Source organism: Bos grunniens, chromosome 16 (genome assembly GCF_055505025.1).
Source record: "Bos grunniens cultivar Pamir isolate PY7600 chromosome 16, Bosgru_T2T1.0, whole genome shotgun sequence".
In the NCBI taxonomy this organism is placed as follows: domain Eukaryota; kingdom Metazoa; phylum Chordata; class Mammalia; order Artiodactyla; family Bovidae; genus Bos; species Bos grunniens.
Window position 1 is genome coordinate 75,549,744 of NC_141180.1, and position 27,187 is coordinate 75,576,930.

At 43.5% G+C, this 27,187-nt stretch overlaps 1 protein-coding gene across 1 annotated transcript; it reads left to right on the forward strand.

Moving 5' to 3' along the window:
• Positions 1–26,236, forward strand: LOC147357038 (uncharacterized). The gene is made up of 16 exons (XM_086342942.1): positions 1–163; positions 2,698–2,768; positions 3,230–3,254; positions 4,891–4,961; positions 9,994–10,069; positions 11,885–11,955; positions 12,376–12,400; positions 14,044–14,114; positions 14,566–14,641; positions 16,457–16,527; positions 16,953–16,977; positions 19,380–19,447; positions 19,905–19,929; positions 23,498–23,545; positions 25,510–25,592; positions 26,012–26,236. The coding sequence occupies exons 1-16, from the start codon at positions 1–3 to the stop codon at positions 26,099–26,101; spliced, it is 1,059 nt and encodes a 352-aa protein (XP_086199068.1). The 3' UTR covers positions 26,102–26,236.
• The last annotated feature ends 951 nt before the right edge of the window (positions 26,237–27,187 follow it).

Genomic DNA, 27,187 nt, shown 5'->3' on the forward strand with positions numbered 1-27,187 from the left:
ATGTCGACAGCTCTCACCATTATAATGCATTTCACAGGAGGTCTCATCCAGAAGGCGAAAAGAAACATCCCTTGGATGTCAAGAACATCAAGAACCAGCTGGATGAAGAGAGTTTGTTGTTGGCCACATAATAGGGTGCACCCTATAAGTGACTCGACTGAAGGTACTGTGGAAATTTTCTCATTAAGTTCATTCAAGAATGATTATTGTAGTATGTTCAGGGCTTCATATTTAAGAAAGCAAACAGAAATGTTAAGCAATATTATTTTATTTCATGTGTTCAAATTGAAACTATATCAGTTGGTACTGCTTTAACTATGAAAGGAAAGATGCATTCTAAATTCAGCATTTGGTTCATGCTTAAAAGTGAAGATTGTCTCTAGCTATGGTTTGGACATTAGCTAAATTTTTAACACTAGGTGTGATGTGTTCCCCCCTGAAGTCATGTTTCAAGATATCTTTAAATTATTAGACGTTATTTAAAGCAGGATTACATTGACATAAAAGTTGTATGGATTATACAGAAAATTCCAATATCATATCATTTCAGTTTCAGTTATCAAATTCTACTCACAGACAACATATGTGTGGTACATTTTTTTACAATTAGTGACAAAATATATTTTTAGTAATTCAAAGTCTAACATATTAGTTCACCTAACATTCACACTTTGTATTGTTATATTCAGTGATATTTTAAATATGCACATTTAAATTATAGTACCATACAGAAATCTGCACACTAATGTTCACAGTGTATTATTAGTATTTAAATACTAGAAACAACCCAAAGACCATCATGTGATAAATGGATAAATGAATTGTGATATGTACTCAGAATGGAATAATATCCTGCCATAAAAACGAATTAAAGATTGAAATATGCTACAAAATGGGTGGACAATTTAACACAAAAATTTATTATAGTTAGTGAAATAAGGCAGGCACAGAAAGACAAATATTGTATGATTCCACTGGTTTAAGGTACACAGAATAGGCTAACTCATGGAAGCTGGAAATAGAAATTACCAAAGCAAGGAGGCAATGGAGAAGGTGGATTATGACTTAATGAGTACAGAGGTTATATTGGATCTGATGAAAAAGATGTAGATGGTGTTGATAGGTACACTAAATTGTGAATGCAGAAAAATCAAGATTGCCGGGAGAAATATCAGTAACCTCAGATATTCAGATGAGACCACCCTTATGGCAGAAACTGAAGAAGAACTAAAGAGCCTCTTGAGGAAAGTGAAAGAGGAGAGTGAAAAAGTTGGCTTAAGGCTCAACATCGAGAACTTAGATCATGGCATCTGGTCCCAGTACTTCATGGGAAATAGATGGGGAAACAGTGGCTGACTTTATTTTTCTGGGCTCCAAAATCACTGCAGATGGTGATTGCAGTCATGAAATTAAAAGACGCTTACTCCTTGGAAGGAGTTATGACCAACCTAGACAGCATATCAAAAAGCAGAGACATTACTTTGTCAACAAAGGTCCGTCTAGTCAAGGCTATGCTTTTTCCGGTAGTAATGTATGGATGTGATAGTTGGACTATAAAGAAAGCTGAGCACCAAAGAATTGATGATTTTGAACTGCACTGTTGGAGAAGACTCTTGAGAGTCCCTTGGACTGCAAGGAGATCCAACCATTCCAACCTAAAAGAGATCAGTCCTGGGTGTTCATTGGAAGGATTGATGTTGATGCAGAAACTCCAATACTTTGGCCACCTGATGTGAAGAGCTGAGTCATTTGAAAAGACCCTGATGCTGGGAAAGATTGAGGGCAGGAGGAGATGTGGATGACAGAAGATGAGACGGTTGGATGGCATCACCGACTCAATGGACATGGGTTTGGGTGGACTCTGGGATTTGGTGATGGACAGGGAGGCCTGGTGTGCTGCGATTCATGGGGTCACAAATAGTCAGACACGACTGAGCAACTGAACTGAACTGATGGAAGTTTTTAACTCTTAAAAATTATGAAAAGAATAAATACAATGTATTTTTGATGACAATGCTCAGTCGCTAAGTTACGTCTGTGAACCCACGGACAGAAGCACACCAGGCTTCCCTGTCTTTCACTGTCTTCCTGAGTTTGCTCAAATTCATGTCCATTGAGTCGATAATGCTATCCAGACATCTCATCCTCTGTGGCCCCTTCTTTTCCTCCTGCCCTCAGTCTTTCCCAGCATCAGGGGCTTTTTGAGTGAGCCTGTTCTTTACATCAGGCAGCCAAAGTATTGAAGTTTCAGCATCAGTCCTTCCAATGAATATTCCTGATTGATTTTCTTTATGATTAACTGGTTTGATCTCCTTGCTGTCCAAGGAACTCACAAGAGTTTCTTCAGCACCACTATTCTAAAGCATTAATTCTTTGGAACTCAGCCTTCTGAATGGTCCAAGTCTCACAACTCTACATGACTACTGAAGCATAGTGTGATTTTTAGTGCTTCCCTCTATCAGACCGAGTTTCAAGGCGATCAGGTTCCCTTTAGCCAGAAAGCTTAAGGCTCTCTGACTCATTTCTGAAACGTTCATCTCCTTTGCCTTCCTCCACCCAAGAGAAAGGTTGTCCAGCAGATTTCAGCCAACACTTATTAATCACCCACATCCACACACTCCCCTGATGTGTCCACATTAACAAGGTCTTCTCGATCAGCATCACAGATGTCCTGACAATTCCTCTATGTCCTCCTAGAGCTCCCTGAGGACCATCTTGAGGGGCTATCCGTTTCAAGGTTGGAGGAAGAGGCTCCGCCCAACTCCATAGTAAGTGCCTTCTATTCATCTGAGATAAAAGTGTTGCTTCATGACTTTATTTTCTAGCTGAATTCAGATAAAGGTTCAAAATACGCAAGACAGTTCATATAAACAGTTTTTAATTTGATGGATGAATTTCTCCCAGGAGATAACTTATTCAAAAGGATGGTTTTCAAAAATGACAACACAAATGAAAAACTGGAATCGGGAGCAGTTTCCTCAGCAGAAACTGTTCCTTCCTGAAATGAAAGTTTTAATTACTGGTGAAAATGAGCTGGAGACCTCTTTCAGGAGGAGCTCCAACCTCCTCTATTATTATGTTGGGGTGTCCTCTATTATTCTTTTGGGGCTACAGACTGAACAGCACATTCCCATTTGGTTTTCTGACAAGAAAAAGAGAACAAAAGACCTGAATGCACAGTACTGAAGACACTGACATCCTCACACTGTTTTTTTCTTTCTAATTGCAGGCATGTGAACAAGCCAGTGAACATGGTAATTATTCAGGGATAATCCTTCTGATGAAAATAATCTAGTTGATGAAGGCGGAAATCTCTTGCCAGCTCTGTTTGGACGGTCGCCCTGATGCTGGATTCCTAAAAGGGGTGAAGGGAGGGGGTGCAGATAAGAGACGGATCTCCCAGAAAGAAAATGTCTGTGGTCTATGGTACCTGGACACAGCTACATCATTTAGATGTGTGGGTTTGGGTCCCATGTGCGAGCCCATGCAGTGTGATTCTAAAGCTGTCTGTGTGTGTTTCCTCAGGAGATGTTTCCCTCTTATACAGCACAAGTCAACTGTGAACTTTCTAAACACTTCTTATCACACTGTGCACTGGCTACAGATTACCTAATTCTTTCCTCAACTCAGTTATTCCTCAAGTTTGGTTAATATTCATTTTGCTGGACTGGAGACAGTGCTGAGAAAAAATGGACCAAGCTATTGACCTCCTAAGTGGAAAAGGATAAACTGAGAACCTCTGGGTGGTCCCAGTGTGTCTGTCCTGGACCCCTGACCTGCACTTAATCACTCAACCATGGGATCCTCAGTCATGGAGCAAGGGGGTCCCTGCATCTACGTTTATGCCTGGAGGTACTAGAGCTCCAGAGGTTCAGATTGTGCCCATCGTTGTAAGATGGGCTCAGTGGTCATGGAACCCAGGGCAAACGTAGGTGGATTATCACCAACATTGGCACAGTGATTATTGTGAAAGGCACCTTGGGATTCATATCCTCCTGGTCAATTCAAAGATCTGAAAGTTGTGTTCTCTTGTTTAAACAGTACAAGCCATATCTGTTGGTGCTAGTGTCCTTGTTTAACCAAGAACAAAAGCAGATTGTCATCAGGGAGATATTTCTTTGTACTGGGTGACATTACCATAAGCCTTACATTGGTTAAACCCTGTAGCACACTTTGAAGGGAAGGTGTCAAATAGATCTCACAGTGGAACTTGACACTCTGCTTGGTGACCTTGACTCTTGTTGTAAACCTCCTGCACACCAGGGTCCAAGAAGGTCAACGTTTACCCCATGCTTTCTCTCCATGATGAACTGTCCCACGAAATGTATGGCTTCAATGAGTGTGAACAGACACTGACTCAGTGGACATGCAAATATTGTTTGGACAGTGAAGACTAGGAAGAAACATCACATGATAGATTATAGCTATTTGGCAAGGTAGGGTTGAATTCAGTCCTCTAACAGAGATTGCTTTTAATCAAGAACAAAATCTCACAGAAAACTTAGTAAGTGCATCAGCTGAAACTGAATCCTGGGGAGGCAGTGATCTAGGAAGAAATCCTTCTGGATAGGGCTGGTTTTGCAGAAGATATAAACAGGCAGGAGTTTCATGAGTCTCTGTCAGTGAAAGGTGGCATGCATTTCAGTGTTTCTTTTCGCCCAAATTGTTAGGTTATCACTAGTTAAAATACAGAAGTTTTGTTTCGATATTTCCTGCTCCTCTGATTTGCTCTTATTTATACAAAAAAGAGGATGATTCAGCAGCAACTCAGTGCATAGTTACTAATGCCTTATGCATACACTCCACCCCATGCCCCTCCAATGAAAAAACGCTCCTGAGAGGTTAGTGAGCACCTTACCTGTGTCCCTGTGCTGTTCTGTGTCCCTCCAGTTCCTCAAGAGGACATGGTGGTGGAGCTGCCCCAGGACTGGGCTGAAGACGAGCCTCTGAAGACTGTGGACGTAAGTGCACCTTTCTTAACTGGGGCAAGGCTGCGGCTTCACTGCTTTATTTTCCTTTTAGTCGAACACAGGTATAGTAATCTGACAATTTACGTTACCACTGAGGCATGCAAATCCTTGGCTGGGAAAGTAGAGAGGATAAATCTATTAACACAGTCCTGATTCAAAAGGACATTTAAATAAGACAGCATCATTTACTACTGTAGGTACTTTGCTCAGCAGAAAGTGTTCTTTCTTGAAAAACAATTTGTAAACGTTGGTCAAATTAAAACTGAGAGATCTTATGTGAAACAGACCAGTCTTCCCAACAGAAGACTGTCTGTTTTATTTTGGAGCCACTGAAATGAAGAGTGCTAGTTACCTGAGGACAAAAAAACAGATAACAGAAGACTTAGTGCAGAAAATTCAAGATGCTGAGACACTCACTCTGTTTTCTTCTCTGCAATCACAGGAATCTGGGGAAGCCTGTGAACACGGTAAATATTCAGGGATCATCATTCTGCTGAGGAACAATCCAACTGATAAAGGTGGGGTTCTCTGACTGGCTCTGGTTGGAGAGTGGCCCTGATGCTAGATTCCTACTTAGGGTGTGAGCTGTAGGTGCAGAGAAGAGACTGATCTCCCAGGAAAGAACAGTGTCTTTGTTCTATGGTACCTGGAAGCAACTACATCATTTAGATGTTGTGGGTTTGTGTGAATCAGGGTTGGGGGCCCTTGTGTGAGTCCAGGTGGTGTGATTCTGAAGTTCTGTGTCTGTGTGTGTTGCCTCTGGAGATGTTTCCCTGTTACACAGCACTAGTCAACTGTGAACTTTCTAAACACTTCTCACTACCACTGCACACTGGCCATACATTACCTGATTCTTTCCTCAACTCAGTCTTTCCTCAAAAGTGAAAGTGAAAGTCATTCAGTTTGTATTCAAATCTTTGCGGCCCCATGCACTAGAGTCCATGGAATTCTCCAGGCCAGAATCCTGGAGTGGGTAGTCTTTCCCTTCTCCAGGGGATCTTCCAAAGCGAAGGATCAAACACAGGTCTCCAGCATTGCAGCCGGATTCTTTAACAACTGAACTATCAGGGAATCCATTCCCCAAAATAGCTTAATATTAATTTTCCTCAAGTGAAGATGGCAATTGGACAAATGGCCCAAAATCTTAACCTCCTAGTGGAAAAGCTAAACTGAGTACCTAGGGTTGATCCAAATTTGGCTCTTCTGAATGAGTAAGCTGCTCCTACCAGTCAGCCACGTGATCCTCAGTCATGTGGAAAGGGGGTCCTGGCATCTATATCCATCCCTGGAGGTACTAGCAGGCCCAGGGGTCCAGATCCCGCCCGTCATTATAATTATAAGGTGGGCACAGTGGTCAAAGAACCCAGGGTAACCATAGGTGGATTAACGCCAACTTTGGCACAGTCATTATTGGGAAGAGAATCTCGGGACTCACATCCTCTTGGTAAAGTCACAGATTCTGAGTGTTGGGTGGCCTTTTATAGAGTGTAAGCCCTATGTGTTGGTGTTCCTGTCTTTGTTTACACAAGGACAAAAGCATATTATCATCAGAGGTGTATTTCATTGTACTGGGTAACATTACCATAACCTCACATTGATTAAACCCTGTAGGACACACTCAAGGGAAATGGTCAAATAAAGCTCACAGTGGAACATGATAGTCTAGTGACCATGACTCTTGTCGTAAATCTCATACACAGCTGGGTCAGAGACAGTCAGGTTCACTCCATGCTTCCTCTCCATAATGAACTGTCCCACTAAAAGTGTGACTTCTGTGAGTGTGAACCACCACTGACTCAGTGGACTTGCAAACGTTGTTTGGAAAATCAAGCCTGGAAAACAACATCGCATGATTAATAATAGCTATTTGGAAAGGTAGTATTGAATTTAGTCCTCTAACAAGAGTTTGCTTTTAATCGAGAATAAAGTCTCACAGACTTGGTAAGTACAATAGCTGAAACAGTGGATCCTGAGGAAGCAGTGACCTAGGGAGTAATCCAGAAGATAGGTGTGATTTCCCAGAAGCTCTAACAGCCAGGAGGGACATGTGTCTCTGTCATTGAAAGCTGGCATGCACTGTAATGTTTCACTTTTCCCATTACTTTGGTTATCACCAGTTAAGTGCAGGCACTCTCTTTCATTGCCTTCCTGCTTGTCTCCTTTGTTGTACTTCATCCAGCAAAGAGGAGGGTTCAAGAGCAGCTCAGTCCCCAGTTACTAACCTCTCTGATGAACACATTCCACCCCATGTCCCATCAAACAAACAAACAAGAAACCTGAGATCTTTGGAAGCAGCCTCTCCTCTGTCCTGATGGCCTTCTGTTTCCCTCTAGCTCCCCAGGAGCACCTCGTGGTGGAACTGCCCCAGGCCGGGGCTGAGGAATCGCCTCTCCGACCCCTGGAGGTAAGCTCAACTGTCTGTGTCTCACATAGATGCTTCTTCACTCCTTTATGTTTCATTCAGCAAAATACAGTTACAGTAATCTGACAATGTATATTAGCATTTATGTATGCAATTCCTTGCTGGTGAAATATTGACGTTAATTCTGTTGTCAACAGAGACTTGATTCAAAAGGACACTAAAAAATACCATCAATTACTACTGTAGGTACTTTCCTCAGTAGAATTTTTTTCCTCCTGGAAACTGAAAGATCTTAAGTGAAAGAGGGTCAACAAGGGTCCTCTCTGTTTTCTTTTGGAACGATTGATTTTTTTTACGAGTTAAGTTACCTGAGGAAAACAAAAAATCATATAACATAAAAGTTACTGCAGAGAACACACGGTGCTGTCATCCCTCACACTGTTCTCTTCTCTCTAATCACAGGCAGCCGGAGCAGCCAATGAACCTGGTAAATATTCAGCGACCGTCCCTCTGCTGAGGAACAATTTAGCTGATGATTCTGGGGCTCTCTTGCCAGCTAGCTTTGCAGAGTCACCCTGATGCTGGATTCCTATGGGGGGTGAGGACTGGGGGTCCAGAGAAGAGACTGATCTCCTAGAAAAGAACAATGTCAGTGTTCTATGGTACTTGGAAACAGCTATATCGTTTAGAGACTGTGGGTTTCTGTGAATCAGGTTTGGGGGCCCATGTGTGGGCCCATGTGTTGTGATTCTGAAGCTCTATGTGTGTGTGTTTCCTCAGGCGATGTTTCCCTCTTACACAGCACAAGTCAACTGTGAACTGTCTCAACACTTCTCATCACCACTGGACATTGTCTATATATTACCTGACTCTTCCCTCAACTCAGCCATTCCTCAAGTTTGGTTAATATTCACTGTCCTCAATTGGAGATGGTGCTGAGAAAAACAGCCCAAGCTCTTGACCTCCTAAGTGGACAAGCCAAACTGGGAACCTATGGGTGGTCCCAGTGTGTCTGCTCTGGACCCCTGACCTGCACTTATCACTCAACCATGGGATCCTCAGTCATGGAGCAAGGGGGTCCCTGCATCTACGTTTATGCCTGGAGGTACTAGAGCTCCAGAGGTCCAGATTGTGCCCATCGTTGTAAGATGGCCTCAGTGGTCATGGAACCCAGGGCAAATGTAGGTGTATTATCGCCAACATTGGCACAGTCTTTATTGTGAAAGGCACCTTGGGATTCATATCCTCCTGGTCAATTCAAAGATCTGAAAGTTGTGTTCCCTTATTTAGACAGTACAAGCCATATCTGTTGGTGCTAGTGTTATTGCTTAACCAAGAACAAAAGCAGATTGTCATCAAGGAGATATTTCTTTGTACTGGGTGACATTACCATAAGCCTTACATTGGTTAAACCCTGTAGCACACTTTGAAGGGAAGGTGTCAAATAGATCTCACAGTGGAAATTGACACTCTGCTTGGTGACCTTGACTCTTGTTGTAAACCTCCTGCACACCAGGGTCCAAGAAGGTCAACGTTTACCCCATGCTTTCTCTCCATGATGAACTGTCCCACGAAATGTATGGCTTCAATGAGTGTGAACAGACACTGACTCAGTGGACGTGCAAATATTGTTTGGACAGTGAAGACTAGGAAGAAACATCACATGATAGATTATAGCTATTTGGCAAGGTAGGGTTGAATTCAGTCCTCTAACAGAGATTGCTTTTAATCAAGAACAAAATCTCACAGAAAACTTAGTAAGTGCATCAGCTGAAACTGAATCCTGGGGAGGCAGTGATCTAGGAAGAAATCCTTCAGGATAGGGCTGGTTTTGCAGAAGATATAAACAGGCAGGAGTTTCATGAGTCTCTGTCAGTGAAAGGTGGCATGCATTTCAGTGTTTCTTTTCGCCCAAATTGTTAGGTTATCACTAGTTAAAATACAGAAGTTTTGTTTCGATATTTCCTGCTCCTCTGATTTGCTCTTATTTATACAAAAAAGAGGATGATTCAGCAGCAACTCAGTGCATAGTTACTAATGCCTTATGCATACACTCCACCCCATGCCCCTCCAATGAAAAAACGCTCCTGAGAGGTTAGTGAGCACCTTACCTGTGTCCCTGTGCTGTTCTGTGTCCCTCCAGTTCCTCAAGAGGACATGGTGGTGGAGCTGCCCCAGGACTGGGCTGAAGACGAGCCTCTGAAGACTGTGGACGTAAGTGCACCTTTCTTAACTGGGGCAAGGCTGCGGCTTCACTGCTTTATTTTCCTTTTAGTCGAACACAGGTATAGTAATCTGACAATTTACGTTACCACTGAGGCATGCAAATCCTTGGCTGGGAAAGTAGAGAGGATAAATCTATTAACACAGTCCTGATTCAAAAGGACATTTAAATAAGACAGCATCATTTACTACTGTAGGTACTTTGCTCAGCAGAAAGTGTTCTTTCTTGAAAAACAATTTGTAAACGTTGGTCAAATTAAAACTGAGAGATCTTATGTGAAACAGACCAGTCTTCCCAACAGAAGACTGTTTTATTTTGGAGCCACTGAAATGAAGAGTGCTAGTTACCTGAGGACAAAAAAACAGATAACAGAAGACTTGGTGCAGAAAATTCAAGATGCTGAGACACTCACTCTGTTTTCTTCTCTGCAATCACAGGAATCTGGGGAAGCCTGTGAACACGGTAAATATTCAGGGATCGTCATTCTGCTGAGGGACAATCCAACTGATAAAGGTGGGGTTCTCTGACTGGCTCTGGTTGGAGAGTGGCCCTGATGCTAGATTCCTACTTAGGGTGTGAGCTGTAGGTGCAGAGAAGAGACTGATCTCCCAGGAAAGAACAGTGTCTTTGTTCTATGGTACCTGGAAGCAACTACATCATTTAGATGTTGTGGGTTTGTGTGAATCAGGGTTGGGGGCCCTTGTGTGAGTCCAGGTGGTGTGATTCTGAAGTTCTGTGTCTGTGTGTGTTGCCTCTGGAGATGTTTCCCTGTTACACAGCACTAGTCAACTGTGAACTTTCTAAACACTTCTCACTACCACTGCACACTGGCCATACATTACCTGATTCTTTCCTCAACTCAGTCTTTCCTCAAAAGTGAAAGTGAAAGTCATTCAGTTTGTATTCAAGTCTTTGCGGCCCCGTGCACTAGAGTCCATGGAATTCTCCAGGCCAGAATCCTGGAGTGGGTAGTCTTTCCCTTCTCCAGGGGATCTTCCAAACCGAGGGATCAAACACAGGTCTCCAGCATTGCAGGCAGATTCTTTAACAACTGAGCTATCAGGGAATCCATTCCCCAACATAGCTTAATATTAATTTTCCTCAAGTGAAGATGGCAATTGGACAAATGGCCCAAAATCTTAACCTCCTAGTGGAAAAGCTAAACTGAGTACCTAGGGTTGATCCAAATTTAGCTCTTCTGAATGAGTAAGCTGCTCCTACCAGTCAGCCACGTGATCCTCAGTCATGTGGAAAGGGGGTCCTGGCATCTATATCCATCCCTGGAGGTACTAGCAGGCCCAGGGGTCCAGATCCTGCCCATCATTATAATTATAAGGTGGGCACAGTGGTCAAAGAACCCAGGGTAACCATAGGTGGATTAACGCCAACTTTGGCACAGTCATTATTGGGAAGAGAATCTCGAGACTCACATCCTCTTGGTAAAGTCACAGATAATGAGTGTTGGGTGGCCTTTTGTAGAGTGTAAGCCCTATGTGTTGGTGTTCCTGTCTTTGTTTACACAAGGACAAAAGCATATTATCATCAGAGGTGTATTTCATTGTACTGGGTAACATTACCATAACCTCACATTGATTAAACCCTGTAGTACACACTCAAGGGAAATGGTCAAATAAAGCTCACAGTGGAACATGATAGTCTAGTGACCATGACTCTTGTCGTAAATCTCATACACAGCTGGGTCAGAGACAGTCAGGTTCACTCCATGCTTCCTCTCCATAATGAACTGTCCCACTAAAAGTGTGACTTCTGTGAGTGTGAACCACCACTGACTCAGTGGACTTGCAAACGTTGTTTGGAAAATCAAGCCTGGAAAACAACATCGCATGATTAATAATAGCTATTTGGAAAGGTAGTATTGAATTTAGTCCTCTAACAAGAGTTTGCTTTTAATCGAGAATAAAGTCTCACAGACTTGGTAAGTACAATAGCTGAAACAGTGGATCCTGAGGAAGCAGTGACCTAGGAAGTAATCCAGAAGATAGGTGTGATTTCCCAGAAGCTCTAACAGCCAGGAGGGACATGCGTCTCTGTCATTGAAAGCTGGCATGCACTGTAATGTTTCACTTTTCCCATTACTTTGGTTATCACCAGTTAAGTGCAGGCACTCTCTTTCATTGCCTTCCTGCTTGTCTCCTTTGTTGTACTTCATCCAGCAAAGAGGAGGGTTCAAGAGCAGCTCAGTCCCCAGTTACTAACCTCTCTGATGAACACATTCCACCCCATGTCCCATCAAACAAACAAACAAGAAACCTGAGATCTTTGGAAGCAGCCTCTCCTCTGTCCTGATGGCCTTCTGTTTCCCTCTAGCTCCCCAGGAGCACCTCGTGGTGGAACTGCCCCAGGCCGGGGCTGAGGAATCGCCTCTCCGACCCCTGGAGGTAAGCTCAACTGTCTGTGTCTCACATAGATGCTTCTTCACTCCTTTATGTTTCATTCAGCAAAATACAGTTAGAGTAATCTGACAATGTATATTAGCACTTATGTATGCAATTCCTTGCTGGTGAAATATTGACGTTAATTCTGTTATCAACAGAGACTTGATTCAAAAGGACACTAAAAAATACCATCAATTACTACTGTAGGTACTTTCCTCAGTAGAATTTTTTTCCTCCTGGAAACTGAAAGATCTTAAGTGAAAGAGGGTCAACAAGGGTCCTCTCTGTTTTCTTTTGGAACGATTGATTTTTTTTACGAGTTAAGTTACCTGAGGAAAACAAAAAATCATATAACATAAAAGTTACTGCAGAGAACACACGGTGCTGGCAACCCTCACACTGTTCTCTTCTCTCTAATCACAGGCAGCCGGAGCAGCCAATGAACCTGGTAAATATTCAGCGACCGTCCCTCTGCTGAGGAACAATTTAGCTGATGATTCTGGGGCTCTCTTGCCAGCTAGCTTTGCAGAGTCACCCTGATGCTGGATTCCTATGGGGGGTGAGGACTGGGGGTCCAGAGAAGAGACTGATCTCCCAGAAAAGAACAATGTCTGTGTTCTATGGTACTTGGAAACAGCTACATTGTTTAGAGACTGTGGGTTTCTGTGAATCAGGTTTGGGGGCCCATGTGTGGGCCCATGTGTTGTGATTCTGAAGCTCTATGTGTGTGTGTTTCCTCAGGCGATGTTTCCCTCTTACACAGCACAAGTCAACTGTGAACTGTCTCAACACTTCTCATCACCACTGGACATTGTCTATATATTACCTGACTCTTCCCTCAACTCAGCCATTCCTCAAGTTTGGTTAATATTCACTGTCCTCAATTGGAGATGGTGCTGAGAAAAACAGCCCAAGCTCTTGACCTCCTAAGTGGACAAGCCAAACTGGGAACCTATGGGTGGTCCCAGTGTGTCTGCTCTGGACCCCTGACCTGCACTTATCACTCAACCATGGGATCCTCAGTCATGGAGCAAGGGGGTCCCTGCATCTACGTTTATGCCTGGAGGTACTAGAGCTCCAGAGGTCCAGATTGTGCCCATCGTTGTAAGATGGCCTCAGTGGTCATGGAACCCAGGGCAAATGTAGGTGTATTATCGCCAACATTGGCACAGTCTTTATTGTGAAAGGCACCTTGGGATTCATATCCTCCTGGTCAATTCAAAGATCTGAAAGTTGTGTTCCCTTATTTAGACAGTACTGTTGGTGCTAGTGTCATTGCTTAACCAAGAACAAAAGCAGATTGTCATCAGGGAGATATTTCTTTGTACTGGGTGACATTACCATAAGCCTTACATTGGTTAAACCCTGTAGCACACTTTGAAGGGAAGGTGTCAAATAGATCTCACAGTGGAACTTGACACTCTGCTTGGTGACCTTGACTCTTGTAAACCTCCTGCACACCAGGGTCCAAGAAGGTCAACGTTTACCCCATGCTTTCTCTCCATGATGAACTGTCCCACGAAATGTATGGCTTCAATGAGTGTGAACAGACACTGACTCAGTGGACGTGCAAATATTGTTTGGACAGTGAAGACTAGGAAGAAACATCACATGATAGATTATAGCTATTTGGCAAGGTAGGGTTGAATTCAGTCCTCTAACAGAGATTGCTTTTAATCAAGAACAAAATCTCACAGAAAACTTAGTAAGTGCATCAGCTGAAACTGAATCCTGGGGAGGCAGTGATCTAGGAAGAAATCCTTCAGGATAGGGCTGGTTTTGCAGAAGATATAAACAGGCAGGAGTTTCATGAGTCTCTGTCAGTGAAAGGTGGCATGCATTTCAGTGTTTCTTTTTGCCCAAATTGTTAGGTTATCACTAGTTAAAATACAGAAGTTTTGTTTCGTTATTTCCTGCTCCTCTGATTTGCTCTTATTTATACAAAAAAGAGGATGATTCAGCAGCAACTCAGTGCATAGTTACTAATGCCTTATGCATACACTCCACCCCATGCCCCTCCAATGAAAAAACGCTCCTGAGAGGTTAGTGAGCACCTTACCTGTGTCCCTGTGCTGTTCTGTGTCCCTCCAGTTCCTCAAGAGGACATGGTGGTGGAGCTGCCCCAGGACTGGGCTGAAGACGAGCCTCTGAAGACTGTGGACGTAAGTGCACCTTTCTTAACTGGGGCAAGGCTGCGGCTTCACTGCTTTATTTTCCTTTTAGTCGAACACAGGTATAGTAATCTGACAATTTACGTTACCACTGAGGCATGCAAATCCTTGGCTGGGAAAGTAGAGAGGATAAATCTATTAACACAGTCCTGATTCAAAAGGACATTTAAATAAGACAGCATCATTTACTACTGTAGGTACTTTGCTCAGCAGAAAGTGTTCTTTCTTGAAAAACAATTTGTAAACGTTGGTCAAATTAAAACTGAGAGATCTTATGTGAAACAGACCAGTCTTCCCAACAGAAGACTGTCTGTTTTATTTTGGAGCCACTGAAATGAAGAGTGCTAGTTACCTGAGGACAAAAAAACAGATAACAGAAGACTTAGTGCAGAAAATTCAAGATGCTGAGACACTCACTCTGTTTTCTTCTCTGCAATCACAGGAATCTGGGGAAGCCTGTGAACACGGTAAATATTCAGGGATCGTCATTCTGCTGAGGGACAATCCAACTGATAAAGGTGGGGTTCTCTGACTGGCTCTGGTTGGAGAGTGGCCCTGATGCTAGATTCCTACTTAGGGTGTGAGCTGTAGGTGCAGAGAAGAGACTGATCTCCCAGGAAAGAACAGTGTCTTTGTTCTATGGTACCTGGAAGCAACTACATCATTTAGATGTTGTGGGTTTGTGTGAATCAGGGTTGGGGGCCCTTGTGTGAGTCCAGGTGGTGTGATTCTGAAGTTCTGTGTCTGTGTGTGTTGCCTCTGGAGATGTTTCCCTGTTACACAGCACTAGTCAACTGTGAACTTTCTAAACACTTCTCACTACCACTGCACACTGGCCATACATTACCTGATTCTTTCCTCAACTCAGTCTTTCCTCAAAAGTGAAAGTGAAAGTCATTCAGTTTGTATTCAAGTCTTTGCGGCCCCGTGCACTAGAGTCCATGGAATTCTCCAGGCCAGAATCCTGGAGTGGGTAGTCTTTCCCTTCTCCAGGGGATCTTCCAAACAGAGGGATCAAACACAGGTCTCCAGCATTGCAGGCAGATTCTTTAACAACTGAGCTATCAGGGAATCCATTCCCCAACATAGCTTAATATTAATTTTCCTCAAGTGAAGATGGCAATTGGACAAATGGCCCAAAATCTTAACCTCCTAGTGGAAAAGCCAAACTGAGTACCTAGGGTTGATCCAAATTTGGCTCTTCTGAATGAGTAAGCTGCTCCTACCAGTCAGCCACCTGATCCCCAGTCATGTGAAAAGGAGGTCCTGGCATCTATATCCATCCCTGGAGGTACTAGCAGGCCCAGGGGTCCAGATCCTGCCCGTCATTATAATTATAGGGTGGGCACAGTGGTCAAAGAACCCAGGGTAACCATAGGTGGATTATCGCCAACTTTGGCACAGTCATTATTGGGAAGAGAATCTCGAGACTCACATCCTCTTGGTAAAGTCACAGATTCTGAGTGTTGGGTGGCCTTTTATAGAGTGTAAGCCCTATGTGTTGGTGTTCCTGTCTTTGTTTACACAAGGACAAAAGCATATTATCATCAGAGGTGTATTTCATTGTACTGGGTAACATTACCATAACCTCACATTGATTAAACCCTGTAGTACACACTCAAGGGAAATGGTCAAATAAAGCTCACAGTGGAACATGATAGTCTAGTGACCATGACTCTTGTCGTAAATCTCATACACAGCTGGGTCAGAGACAGTCAGGTTCACTCCATGCTTCCTCTCCATAATGAACTGTCCCACTAAAAGTGTGACTTCTGTGAGTGTGAACCACCACTGACTCAGTGGACTTGCAAACGTTGTTTGGAAAATCAAGCCTGGAAAACAACATCGCATGATTAATAATAGCTATTTGGAAAGGTAGTATTGAATTTAGTCCTCTAACAAGAGTTTGCTTTTAATCGAGAATAAAGTCTCACAGACTTGGTAAGTACAATAGCTGAAACAGTGGATCCTGAGGAAGCAGTGACCTAGGAAGTAATCCAGAAGATAGGTGTGATTTCCCAGAAGCTCTAACAGCCAGGAGGGACATGCGTCTCTGTCATTGAAAGCTGGCATGCACTGTAATGTTTCACTTTTCCCATTACTTTGGTTATCACCAGTTAAGTGCAGGCACTCTCTTTCATTGCCTTCCTGCTTGTCTCCTTTGTTGTACTTCATCCAGCAAAGAGGAGGGTTCAAGAGCAGCTCAGTCCCCAGTTACTAACTTCTCTGATGAACACATTCCACCCCATGTCCCATCAAACAAACAAACAAGAAACCTGAGATCTTTGGAAGCAGCCTCTCCTCTGTCCTGATGGCCTTCTGTTTCCCTCTAGCTCCCCAGGAGCACCTCGTGGTGGAACTGCCCCAGGCCGGGGCTGAGGAATCGCCTCTCCGACCCCTGGAGGTAAGCTCAACTGTCTGTGTCTCACATAGATGCTTCTTCACTCCTTTATGTTTCATTCAGCGAAATACAGTTACAGTAATCTGACAATGTATATTAGCACTTATGTATGCAATTCCTTGCTGGTGAAATATTGACGTTAATTCTGTTATCAACAGAGACTTGATTCAAAAGGACACTTAAAAATACCGTCAATTACTACTATAGCTACTTTCCTCAGTAGAATTTTTTCCTCCTGCAAACTGAAAGATCCTAAGTGAAAGAGCCCTGCCTTTTCAACAAGGGTCCTCTCTGTTTTCTTTTGGAACGATTGATTTTTTTTACGAGTTAAGTTACCTGAGGAAAACAAAAACTCAGATAACATAAAAGTTACTGCAAAGAACACACGGTGTTGGCAACCCTCACACTGTTCTCTTCTCTAATCACAGGCAGCCGGAGCAGCCAATGAACATGGTAAATATTCAGCGACCGTCCCTCTGCTGAGGAACAATTTAGCTGATGATTCTGGGGCTCTCTTGCCAGCTAGCTTTGCAGAGTCACCCTGATGCTGGATTCCTATGGGTGTGAGGACTGGGGGTCCAGAGAAGAGACTGATCTCCCAGAAAAGAACAATGTCTGTGTTCTATGGTACTTGGAAACAGCTACATTGTTTAGAGACTGTGGGTTTCTGTGAATCAGGTTTGGGGGCCCATGTGTGGGCCCATGTGTTGTGATTCTGAAGCTCTATGTATGTGTGTTTCCTCAGGCGATGTTTCCCTCTTACACAGCGCAAGTCAACCATAAACTGTCTCAACACTTCTCATCACCACTGGACATTGTCTATATATTACCTGACTCTTCCCTCAACTCAGCCATTCCTCAAGTTTGGTTAATATTCATTGTCCTCAAATGGAGATGGTGCTGAGAAAAACAGCCCAAGCTCTTGACCTCCTAAGTGGACAAGCCAAACTGGGAACCTATGGGTGGTCCCAGTGTGTCTGCTCTGGACCCCTTACCTGCACTTATTGCTCAGCCATGGTCCTCATTCATGGAGAAAGGGGTCCCTGCATCTACGTCCATGCCTGGAGGTACTAGCAGCTCCAGAGTTCCAGGCTCATTTTAAGGTGGGGTCAGTTGTCCTGAAACCCAGGGCAACCAAAGGTGGATTAACAGCCAACTTTGGCACAGTCATTAGGGTAAAAGGCACCATGTGGTCATATCTTCCTGGTCAGCTCTCAGATCTTGAGAGTTGTGTGGCCTTGTATAGACAATGTTGGTCATATGTGTTGATGCTAGTGTCATTGCCTAAACAAGAACAAGAGCAGATCCTATCAGGGAAACATTTCATTGTACTGGGTGACATTACCATAAACCTTACATTGATTAGAGCCTGTAGCACACAGTCAATGGAAGGTGTCAAATAGATCTCACAGTGGAACTTGGTAGTTAGTCTAACGACCATTCCTTTTGTTGTAATCTCCTGAACATTGTTGTAATCCTGGGTTAGACAAAGTCAGCGTTCAGCCTATGTTTCCTCTCTACAACGAACTGTCCCACTAAATGTATGACTTCTGTGAGTGAACAGCCACTGACTCAGTGGACATGGAAACATTGTTTGGAAAATGAAGACTGGGAAAGAATATCACATGGTTAATAGTAGCTATTTGGAAAGGTAGGATTGAATTCAGTCCTCTAACAGAGTTTGCTTTTTATCAAGAACAAAGTCTGAGAGAAAACATACTAAATTCAGTAGCTACAAATGTGGATCCTGGGGAGGTGATGATCTGAGAAAAAGTCCAGAAGACAGGGACCATTTAACAGATGCTCTAAACAGGCAGGAGGTTCATGGGTCTCTGTCACTGAAAGCTGGCATGCATTTTAATGTTACTTTTTCCCCCATCATTTACGTTATCCCTATTCAAAATGCAGAAACTCTGTTTCATTTCTTCCCTTCTCCTCTCCTTTGCTCTCCTTCATCCAGCAAAATGGATGATTCAACAGCAGCTCGGTCCATAGCTACTAACCTCCCTCATGCATACACTCGACCCTATGTCCCCATCAAATAAAAGGAGAAAAAAAAAAAGAAGAAAGAAACACTGAGTGATTGATAAGCATCCTCACCCATGTCCTGACTGCAACTCTGTGTCCCTCTAGCTCCCCAAGAAGACCTGGTGGAGAAACTGTGCTTTCTATAATCAACTTTCCCACTATACATATTGCCCTTGTGAATGTGGACAGGAACTGACTCAGTGGATATGCACACTATAGAAAACAAATATTGATAGAAAAATATGATATCATTCATAGTGGCTCTTTTTAAATGGCAGGAATTCAGTATTGCCAAATACTGCATATTTGATTTCATTTAAGAAAATTGGTTAGTGAATTAAGAGAATAGCATACTTTGCCCAATACTGAATTCAGTTCCCTAACAGAGATCACTTTTAATCAAGTACAAAGTCTCATACAAAACATGATGATTAGAATATCGGCAACTGTAGATCCTGGAGAAGAGTGATCTGGGAAAAATCAAGGGACAGTGGTAATTTAGCAGGACCTCACAATAAGCAGGAGGAGTCATGGGTCTCTTTCATTGAACAATACACACATTTTAGAGCTTTCCTTTTTTTAGATTGAATATTTCATGTTGATTAGGTTCCTCTAGCTAGAAAGCCAAAGTACTATTTTCATTTCCTTCTTCCTCTCCTTTACTTTCCTTCCTCCTCCAAAGAGGATGGATGAACACAAGTTCACCTCATGCTTAATAACCTCCCACATCTGGACACACCACCCTGTGTCCACACAAAGAGAAAACCCCCTGCATGATTCCTGAACAGCTTCACCAGTGTTCTAACAGCTACTCTGTGTCCCTCTAGACTTCACTGAGGACCTGCCAGTCAACCCACCATGTGACAACACAGAAGAGACTCAGTGTTTCTCCAAGGCAAGCTATTTTTTTTTTTTGGTATGAGATAGAAATATTGTTTCATTTCTCTTTCAGTAGAATTAAGTTGTGACTGATGGTTTTTGTTTCATATAGAGACAGTTCCCTTTGTTGGGATAATGTAGACGAGAGTCTTATTACCAACTCATGATTCCTCAGTCCACAAGATACTAAAATTGTTAGCATCCATTACACTCTGTAGAGTACAGATTTCTCTCTCCTGCAGCAACATTTCTTCTAGGAAATGAATTGTGCAATTTCCAGCCTAAATGGACTTGGAGTTCCATCCTCCAGGCACAGGTCATGCCTTTCATCCTGAGTATGTGTGTGCTGATCTTGCTGGGTTCCCTGGACTCCACACTGCTCCTCATCAGGTTTTCTACTGTCACCAAATGAACCAAAGACTGTGCATCGATGTGATCTTTCCCTCATAGCGTCTTCTCTTCTGTCCTTGCAGGTGGCCCTTTCAGGATGTGAAAGTGGTATGTATTCTAGAATCATTCCCTTTGGGAGAAAAAACTTTGTAGATGAGAAAGTTGGGGCTTTCTCGCTGGTTTTAGTGTAGAGGCCAAACTTATTGCAAATTCCTGCTGGGAATGAGTATAGGGGCCCTGGTGATAGAAAGTAATTTACAAGAGATCAATGTGGATGATTACTGTAGTTCCCGGAAGAAGCTGTATTATGGTTAATAGTGTAGGTTTGTGTCCATGGGACTGGGTGTGTTTTTATGTATAATGAATAGTGTGATACTTTGTGTGTTTGAATTTTTGGGTTGTGTTTTCCAAAATATCTGTCACCCTAAACGTCACTGTTAGTGGTGTCAGCCCCAAAATATTTCCCATCACAATGTACCATGAATGTTTATGTGTATAAAAATAAAACAAAGTATATACATTCACTGTATCCATTGATTTTATACCAAGTGAACATCCTTTTCCCAGGAAGACAAATCCCATCACTGCTGAGGAAGATGTTTACAGGATTCTTCTTAATTTTTATTAAAATTTTTTTTGGCTGTTCTTGGCCTTCATTGCTGCCCAGGCTTCTTTCTACTTATGGAGAGCAAGGGCAACTCTCTAGTTGTGGTGCGTAGGCCTCTCACTCTAGTGGCTTGTTTGTTGCAGAGCATGGCTTCCAGGGCTCTTGGGCTTCCATAGTTTGGCACGTGGGCTCAGTAGTTGTGGTACATGGTTTAGTTGCTCCACAGCATGTGGAATCTTTCCAGACCAGGGGTTGAACTCCTGTCTCCTGCATTGTCAGGTAGATTCTTAACCACTGAGCCACCATAGAAGTCCTATAAGATTCTTAATGAGCAAAACTGTTTCAGAATCCCCTTTACTGGGTCAACCACACCTTCATTTAATAGTAAATCTCATCACTTAGTAGGTCTTGTAGGATTTTGATTGCTCATGATTCACCACTCTGCCACTTCCCTCATTCAAACTCTTTCTGTTGGAGCCTCAGAATGAATCTCTCCCCTTCATCCAAGGCCCCCAGTACTGGGGAGGTGCCTTCCTTCTGCAGGCAGCCCCTGCAGAAGGGCAGAAGGGCTGCCAAAAGGAACACCCAGTTTCAGAGGAATCTGAGAAAGGAAGAGGCTCCAGGCGTAAATGGAGGAAGTTCATTCCAGCTTTGCCTCTTACCCTTTGAAGTGTCCAGTCTGTCCTGTTAACTCAATGCACCATGTTGTTTAGCACGTCTCTAGAATTTTCCATACTGCCACTAAAATCCTGTAACCATTGACAGACACTCCCTGTGTCAACCTCTTCCCAGGTCTTGGATCCACCCTTTTATTCTCTGCTTCCCTGAACTTTCCTTTCGATACGGCAGGTAAATGGAATTGTTCAATATTTGTCCTCCTGCGACTAGCTTATTTCATCCTTACCAGTAGCTTCTCACTTTGCTTCAAATGACAGGATTGCCTTCATTTTTAAAGACTCAATCACATTCCAGTGTATGTATGCACCACATTTTCTTTCTTGATTTATCTGCCCTTGGACACTGAGCAGTTTTTCTATCTTGATTGTTGTGTACGATGCAACAATGGGTATGAGATTGTAGGTATCTCCTGGAACATTCTAGTTTTATCTCCTTTGGATATAAACTCAAATAAATGATTGCTGGATCTTATGATAATCTTAATAATTTTTTGAGGGACTTCCAAACTGTTCTATAATGGCTATGCCATTTATCATTCCTACCAACAGGCACGGAAGTTCCACTTCTCTACATATTTGCCAACATCTGTTATTTTCTTCATATAATACACCTCCTGAAAGGTGATATCTCCTTTTTACTTGGTTTCCATTTCCACTAAGTACCCCACTTGCTACTTAGTGATGCTAAGCATATTTCCTATGTATATTGATCACTTCTATGTCTTCTATGAAGAAATGTCTGTGGAAGCTTTTGAACATGTTTTAAAGTCAGTTATTTGCCTGATATTATTGTGAAGTTGTGTTTTAGCAGTTGCTTTTATATTTGGGATATTGGCCCTTTATTCAGATACAAAGTTTGCAGATACTTCTTTGATTCTATAGGTTGCCTGTCTATTGATTTTTGAGGAGACGATCCTTTCACTTGATAATTTTAGAACCTTAGCAAATATCATTTGGCCACAGGGGTCAGTGTATTCAAGATTCCCTCCTTACGATTCATTGGTCTCTCTGCCTATTTAGCTGCAGGTAGAACACAGTTTTGACTGCTGTGGCATTCTTGCCGGTTTTGAATTCAGGAAGCCTGAAGGCCCCATTGTTGTTCTTTGCTCTCAAGACTGTTTTTGTTCTTTGGGTTTCTTCTGGGTTCCGTAGTTTGGGAGATTTTTTTTTTCCATTTTATGAAAATGACATGGGATTTTGTAAGTGGTTTCAATATATATGTACATCACTTTTAGGAGTATAGGAAGGTCAACAACACTAAAATATTCCAGTCTATGAATATGGTACGGTATTCCGATTACTTGTCTCTTCTTCTTTTAACAGTGTTCTATGGTTTCCAGTGCACAAAACTTTCACTTCCTAATAAGCCCTTTCCACTGCCTTGCTTGGGTCCTCTAGAATCAGGGATGGGAAAGATGGGCTCATGAAGAGAGTGCATATTCCTCCCTTCCCTCCATACCTACTTTCTGGTTACTTGTAGTACACGAGTGCTGGGCCATGCCCTTTACCTCTGCCCACAAATGAGCTCCCTCTTGAGAATTTTCTTTGAATCTGAGTGTTCACCTTACTAGGGCTTCACTGGTAGCTCAATTGTTGAAGAATCTGCCTGCAACGCAGGAGATCCTGTTTCGATTCCTGAGTCAGGGCGATCTGCTAGAGAAGGGATAGTCTACCCACTCCAGTATTCTCGAGCTTCACTTGTGGCTCAGCTGGTAAAGAATCCGCCTGAAATGTAGGAGACCTGAGTTCAATTCCTGGGCTGGGAAGATGCCCTGGAGATGGGAACGGCTACCCACTCCAGCACTATTGGGATGTTCACAAGCACTCTCCCAGTGCCTGGACTGGGTTCAAGAGCCCCAGATTTACCTGCATATGAATGATCTTATCAGGCCATCATATCATCTGGAATAAATGAAAAACAGAACAGGCAATTAGTTGCCTTTTCCTTGTCTGTGGAGCCCTTAGAGCTGAACTTTCCAGTGTAGTAGCCATTAGCTAGAGCTGCCTATCTATAATTAACATATTTCCACAATACTTAACTTGTTATATTGAAACAATCACAAAAAGCACACATGGCTTTGTCACACTAGCCATATTTCAAAAGTGTCCATAAGCATTGGCATTTCAGCTTTATAACCTTGAATGTAAGAGCTGTATTGGGCCTGTAGAAGTGTAAGGTTAAAAGGTAATTGTCTCAGCCTCTTTCTCATGTGAATATGTTCAAATGTGATCACCGTCTTCTTGAAGGGCTCTGACTCCACAAAGCACAGGGGAGGTTTGTGAGCCTGGAGGGAAGACCGGGGAGATGCTGTGTGAGCCAAGTGGAGGAGGAGAAATGGGTAGGTCAACTTGTATAATAACTGTATTATTGCTCATGGTTATCTTTCTACAGAGTGTTTTCTGGAAAACGTTAGCAGCAGTAATGTGGAAGAGAATGCAGGTAGGGAACAACTCTCGGGCGAGATTTAGAGTGAGAGGGTTCCTGGACCATTTGAGTTACACCTGCTTCTTTAGAGATGAATATAAACTGAGGAAGAAGAAGGAAATATGTCTAGAGTTGTAATTTGTTCTTTTCAAATTTTAACAATATAATAGAGCTATGTGTCCATGTAGTTTATTCTGTTGTGCTTATAGTCATTTCTTCACGCTTTTCTATTTAGAAATATCCTTTCTCACAAGACGCCTTGTTCCTTGCCCTTTCACCTGCCAAATATGAAAGCTTGGCTTCTGGTTATTACCTGCATTGTAGTATACAAGAAGGACTTTGGCTTCATGTTTAAATTCTCCTATGATGGCCATATCCTAGTGGCACAAAAGTCTCATAGTCACTTGACACTGGAGACCAAGTTCTGGCAGTGAGTGTCAGGTTGTGGGTGAGACATGAACTCTCTCCCTGTGCATTTTCAGGACGTGTGGCTTGCCCTCATGTTTGTCCTCACTGTTTATTCCTCATGTAAAGGGTGCTCTCAGGGTTGAATGAGTCAGAACACACGTGCTCTTGCGTCCCTGCCTGGGCTGAGTGTGCTGGAGTTCATCTCAGAACCACACCTCCCCAAGGATGCTGTGCTGAAGGTGCTCCCACGTGAGAGCAGCCCATGTGTCCCTAGAGACCAGCATGGCTGCAGATTCTAGAGACTGTGAAGGGGCTGCTGGCTTTCCTTACACATGTTCTAGGAGCCCTACTGACCTGGTCTTCTGGGACTGACCAAACCTAGGTCAGAGACTCAGAGCAGCAGGACTCAGGGTGATTGCTCATCTTAGAACCCAATACTCCCTCCAGACAGAAGCTCTCGGTGGTTTTGATCACAATCTTTGCACACTCCTCAACTCATTTATTTACCTGTCATTTTTTTTACTTGTTTTACATTTGAGTTGTGGTATTTTCTTATATACTTTGAGTATGATCTCCCTTTCTGGTATATTGTTTGTAATTTTCTGTAGGTTATCTTTTCATCCTACTGACTGTTGAAGAGACTATGCTTTCACTCTTTTCTTGCCTTAGAAATTTGGTGAATTTCATTTGACCCTATATCCATGAGTTTACTTGGGGCTCTTTATTCTTGTCTTTAGGGCTATGCATGCGTTCCTATGTCACTATCATACAGCTTTGATCCCTATATCTTTGTAATGTATTTTGAAATCAGGAGGTGAGAAAATTTGAAATTAGTTCTCCAGATTATTGTGTCTGTTTGGAGTCCTTAGAGGTTCCATATATATTTTTGGATTTCTTTTTTCCATTTCTGGCTAAATGAACATGAAAGTGTTTGCCTCTATCCTCTCTTAGGGTCTGGGAAACTTAAGGTGTTGCTGAGAGCATTAAGTATCTCCCAGGCCACTGAGGTCACATCAGGCAACAGGATAGTCTCTGTTATGTGAACTTTTTGTCCTCCCCTCCCCTAGGACTCAGAAGATTCTCATGTCCATGTCAGGCCCTTCCTGAGAGTGATGGATTGTTTAATTAAATAATGGACTGATTAGAGACTGTGGCCATACACACATGGTCCTCCTTCTAATGTTTCCATGTTGGAGAACTCTAGGGTTGGTGGAGGCTCAAGAAAGAAGGAAAAGAACAGTGACTAGAGGAGAGAAATGATGAAGGAAGTAGAGGGGAAACAGCGGTAGAAGAAGGCAAGCAAGGTCGTGGGCAGAGATGCATGGAGACAGTGACCACCTGGAGGAGGAACACGTGGAAATGGTGTCATTCCTCGTCACTCGTAGACAAGCTGAGGGTGGCAACAGGATGTTGGATGTCAAAGACCCACTTTTTCATTGCAGAAGTGAAACACTGAGGCCCTTGGAGGTCCCTGGAGACAAGGGCACCAGGGGTCCCAAGGCCAGGTTGTGAGGAGCACAGGGTCCCCTGGTCACATCCTGACTCTAAATCTCCCCTTTGCTTTCCCACAGCCACTCCAGATGACTGCTGCCCTCAGACACCAAGAAATTGCATGGTGCATATTGAGGATTTGGAGGAGAGCAAGACTGTAGAGGTCATTTATTTCTTCTTTCGTATCTTTTAAAAATGTTCTCTCTTTTTCTGATCAATAGACTCTTCTTTGCAACCCTTCCCTTTCTCCTCTTTCCCTCTTTTTCTGATTAGCTTTCTGCCGGACCTGGTCTCTTGTAGGCACTTGGGGACCTAGGAGCTTATATAAAATCTATGAATCTATCTTCAGTCCTATTCCCCCATTTTCTGAGCATTTCCCTACTCCTGACATCATGTCTGTACCCTTGAACCTGGTTTTGTCACCACGAGTGGCCTGAGCAGGAGTTGAGGCTGGAGTCAGCAGGTCTGGACCCACACAGCTGAAGGGCCCCCATGAAGTCTGCACTGCCCTGAGCTACCCCATATGGTTGCTTTCCTACCCTGGGAGGGATCGGATCTGCTTGACTGATCTCTTCCTTCCAGATACCAAAAAGATCTCTGGTCATCTTTTTGAAGACTGCTTCAAGAGAAGTCAGCAGCGATGATGAGGAAGACCTGGAAGAGCAAGAGTGAATGTGGGACCTGGGGTGAAAGGTGAGGCAGACGAGGGCCTGTGTCTCTGTCATGACCCCATTCGCTTGTTGGTGCTTCAGAATCACCAGCAGAAACCATGGGGTCTGCTTCTGAGGGTCACCACAAATGTAGAGACAAGAGGGTGGTAACAATCTGTGCAGACGAGTGGAGGATGCCCTGAGCATGTCTCCCCAGGGCACAGGTCCCGTCCACAGACGCCCCCGAGGTTGCTGGACTGGCTCTTCTGGCAGCTCTTCCATTTGCAGGGAGGCTGGGGGGCACTATGGGGCCACCATGTGCAGGAGTCCAGGAGCTGCTGTTCCAGAGTTCTCTCTTTAAAGATCCCCCCGTGGGGGTTTCCTCATCTCCCTCTGCAGGATCCAGCTCTGCCCTCCCAACCCCGCTAAAGGCAGCAGGGGGAATCCCTAGTCCATCACCAGCTGCAGAGAAAGGTTGGGGTGGCCCTGCCCTCCCCACTCCTGGGCTCTGGGAACAGAGTGAAGGAGACACAGGTGCCCAGAAGTCGTGCAGGCAGGGCGTCACCTGGCAGCTCTGCATCCCTGTGGGTGCTCCCTGGTCCTGATGGTCCCAGCCAGCCTGGGGGTGCCTGAGTCTGGGGTCTCTCAGGATCTGGAACCCTGGGGTCCTAGGTCACCTCAGGGCAGCGTCTCTCAACCTGAATTTGGAGGTTCAGTAGATTCTTTTGTGTATGTGTCCATCTGAAGACACACCAGAAAGCAATTTAGTCCTTTGTGCACTTGGGATGGTGGTGCTAGTGGTAAAGAACCCTCCTGCCAATGCAGGAGACACAAGAAAAGGGTTTGATCCCTGGGTATGGAAGATCCACTGGAGAAGTACATGGCAACCCACTCCACTGTTCTTGCGTGAAGAATCCCAGTGACTGAGGAACCTGGTGGGCTATCATCCATAGGGTTGCTCAGACTCAGACATGACTCAAGAGACTGAGCAGCCCACTTGGGATGAGTGGCAGGATTCAAGTTACTCATGTTCCTTTTATTTTGTTCCCAAGTCTGTCATTAATAACATATCTTGTTTTATTATAGTTTGAAAAGAAATGTTTTCTCT

Excerpts from the sequence above, each read along its gene's own strand:
- LOC147357038 (XM_086342942.1), top strand. The coding sequence starts at position 1 with ATGTCGACAGCTCTCACCATTATAATGCATTTCACAGGAGGTCTCATC. Across the intron at positions 10,070-11,884 it reads GGACAATCCAACTGATAAAG|CTCCCCAGGAGCACCTCGTG; the intron begins GTGGGGTTCTCT and ends GTTTCCCTCTAG. Across the intron at positions 16,978-19,379 it reads CGGAGCAGCCAATGAACATG|ACTTCACTGAGGACCTGCCA; the intron begins GTAAATATTCAG and ends GTGTCCCTCTAG.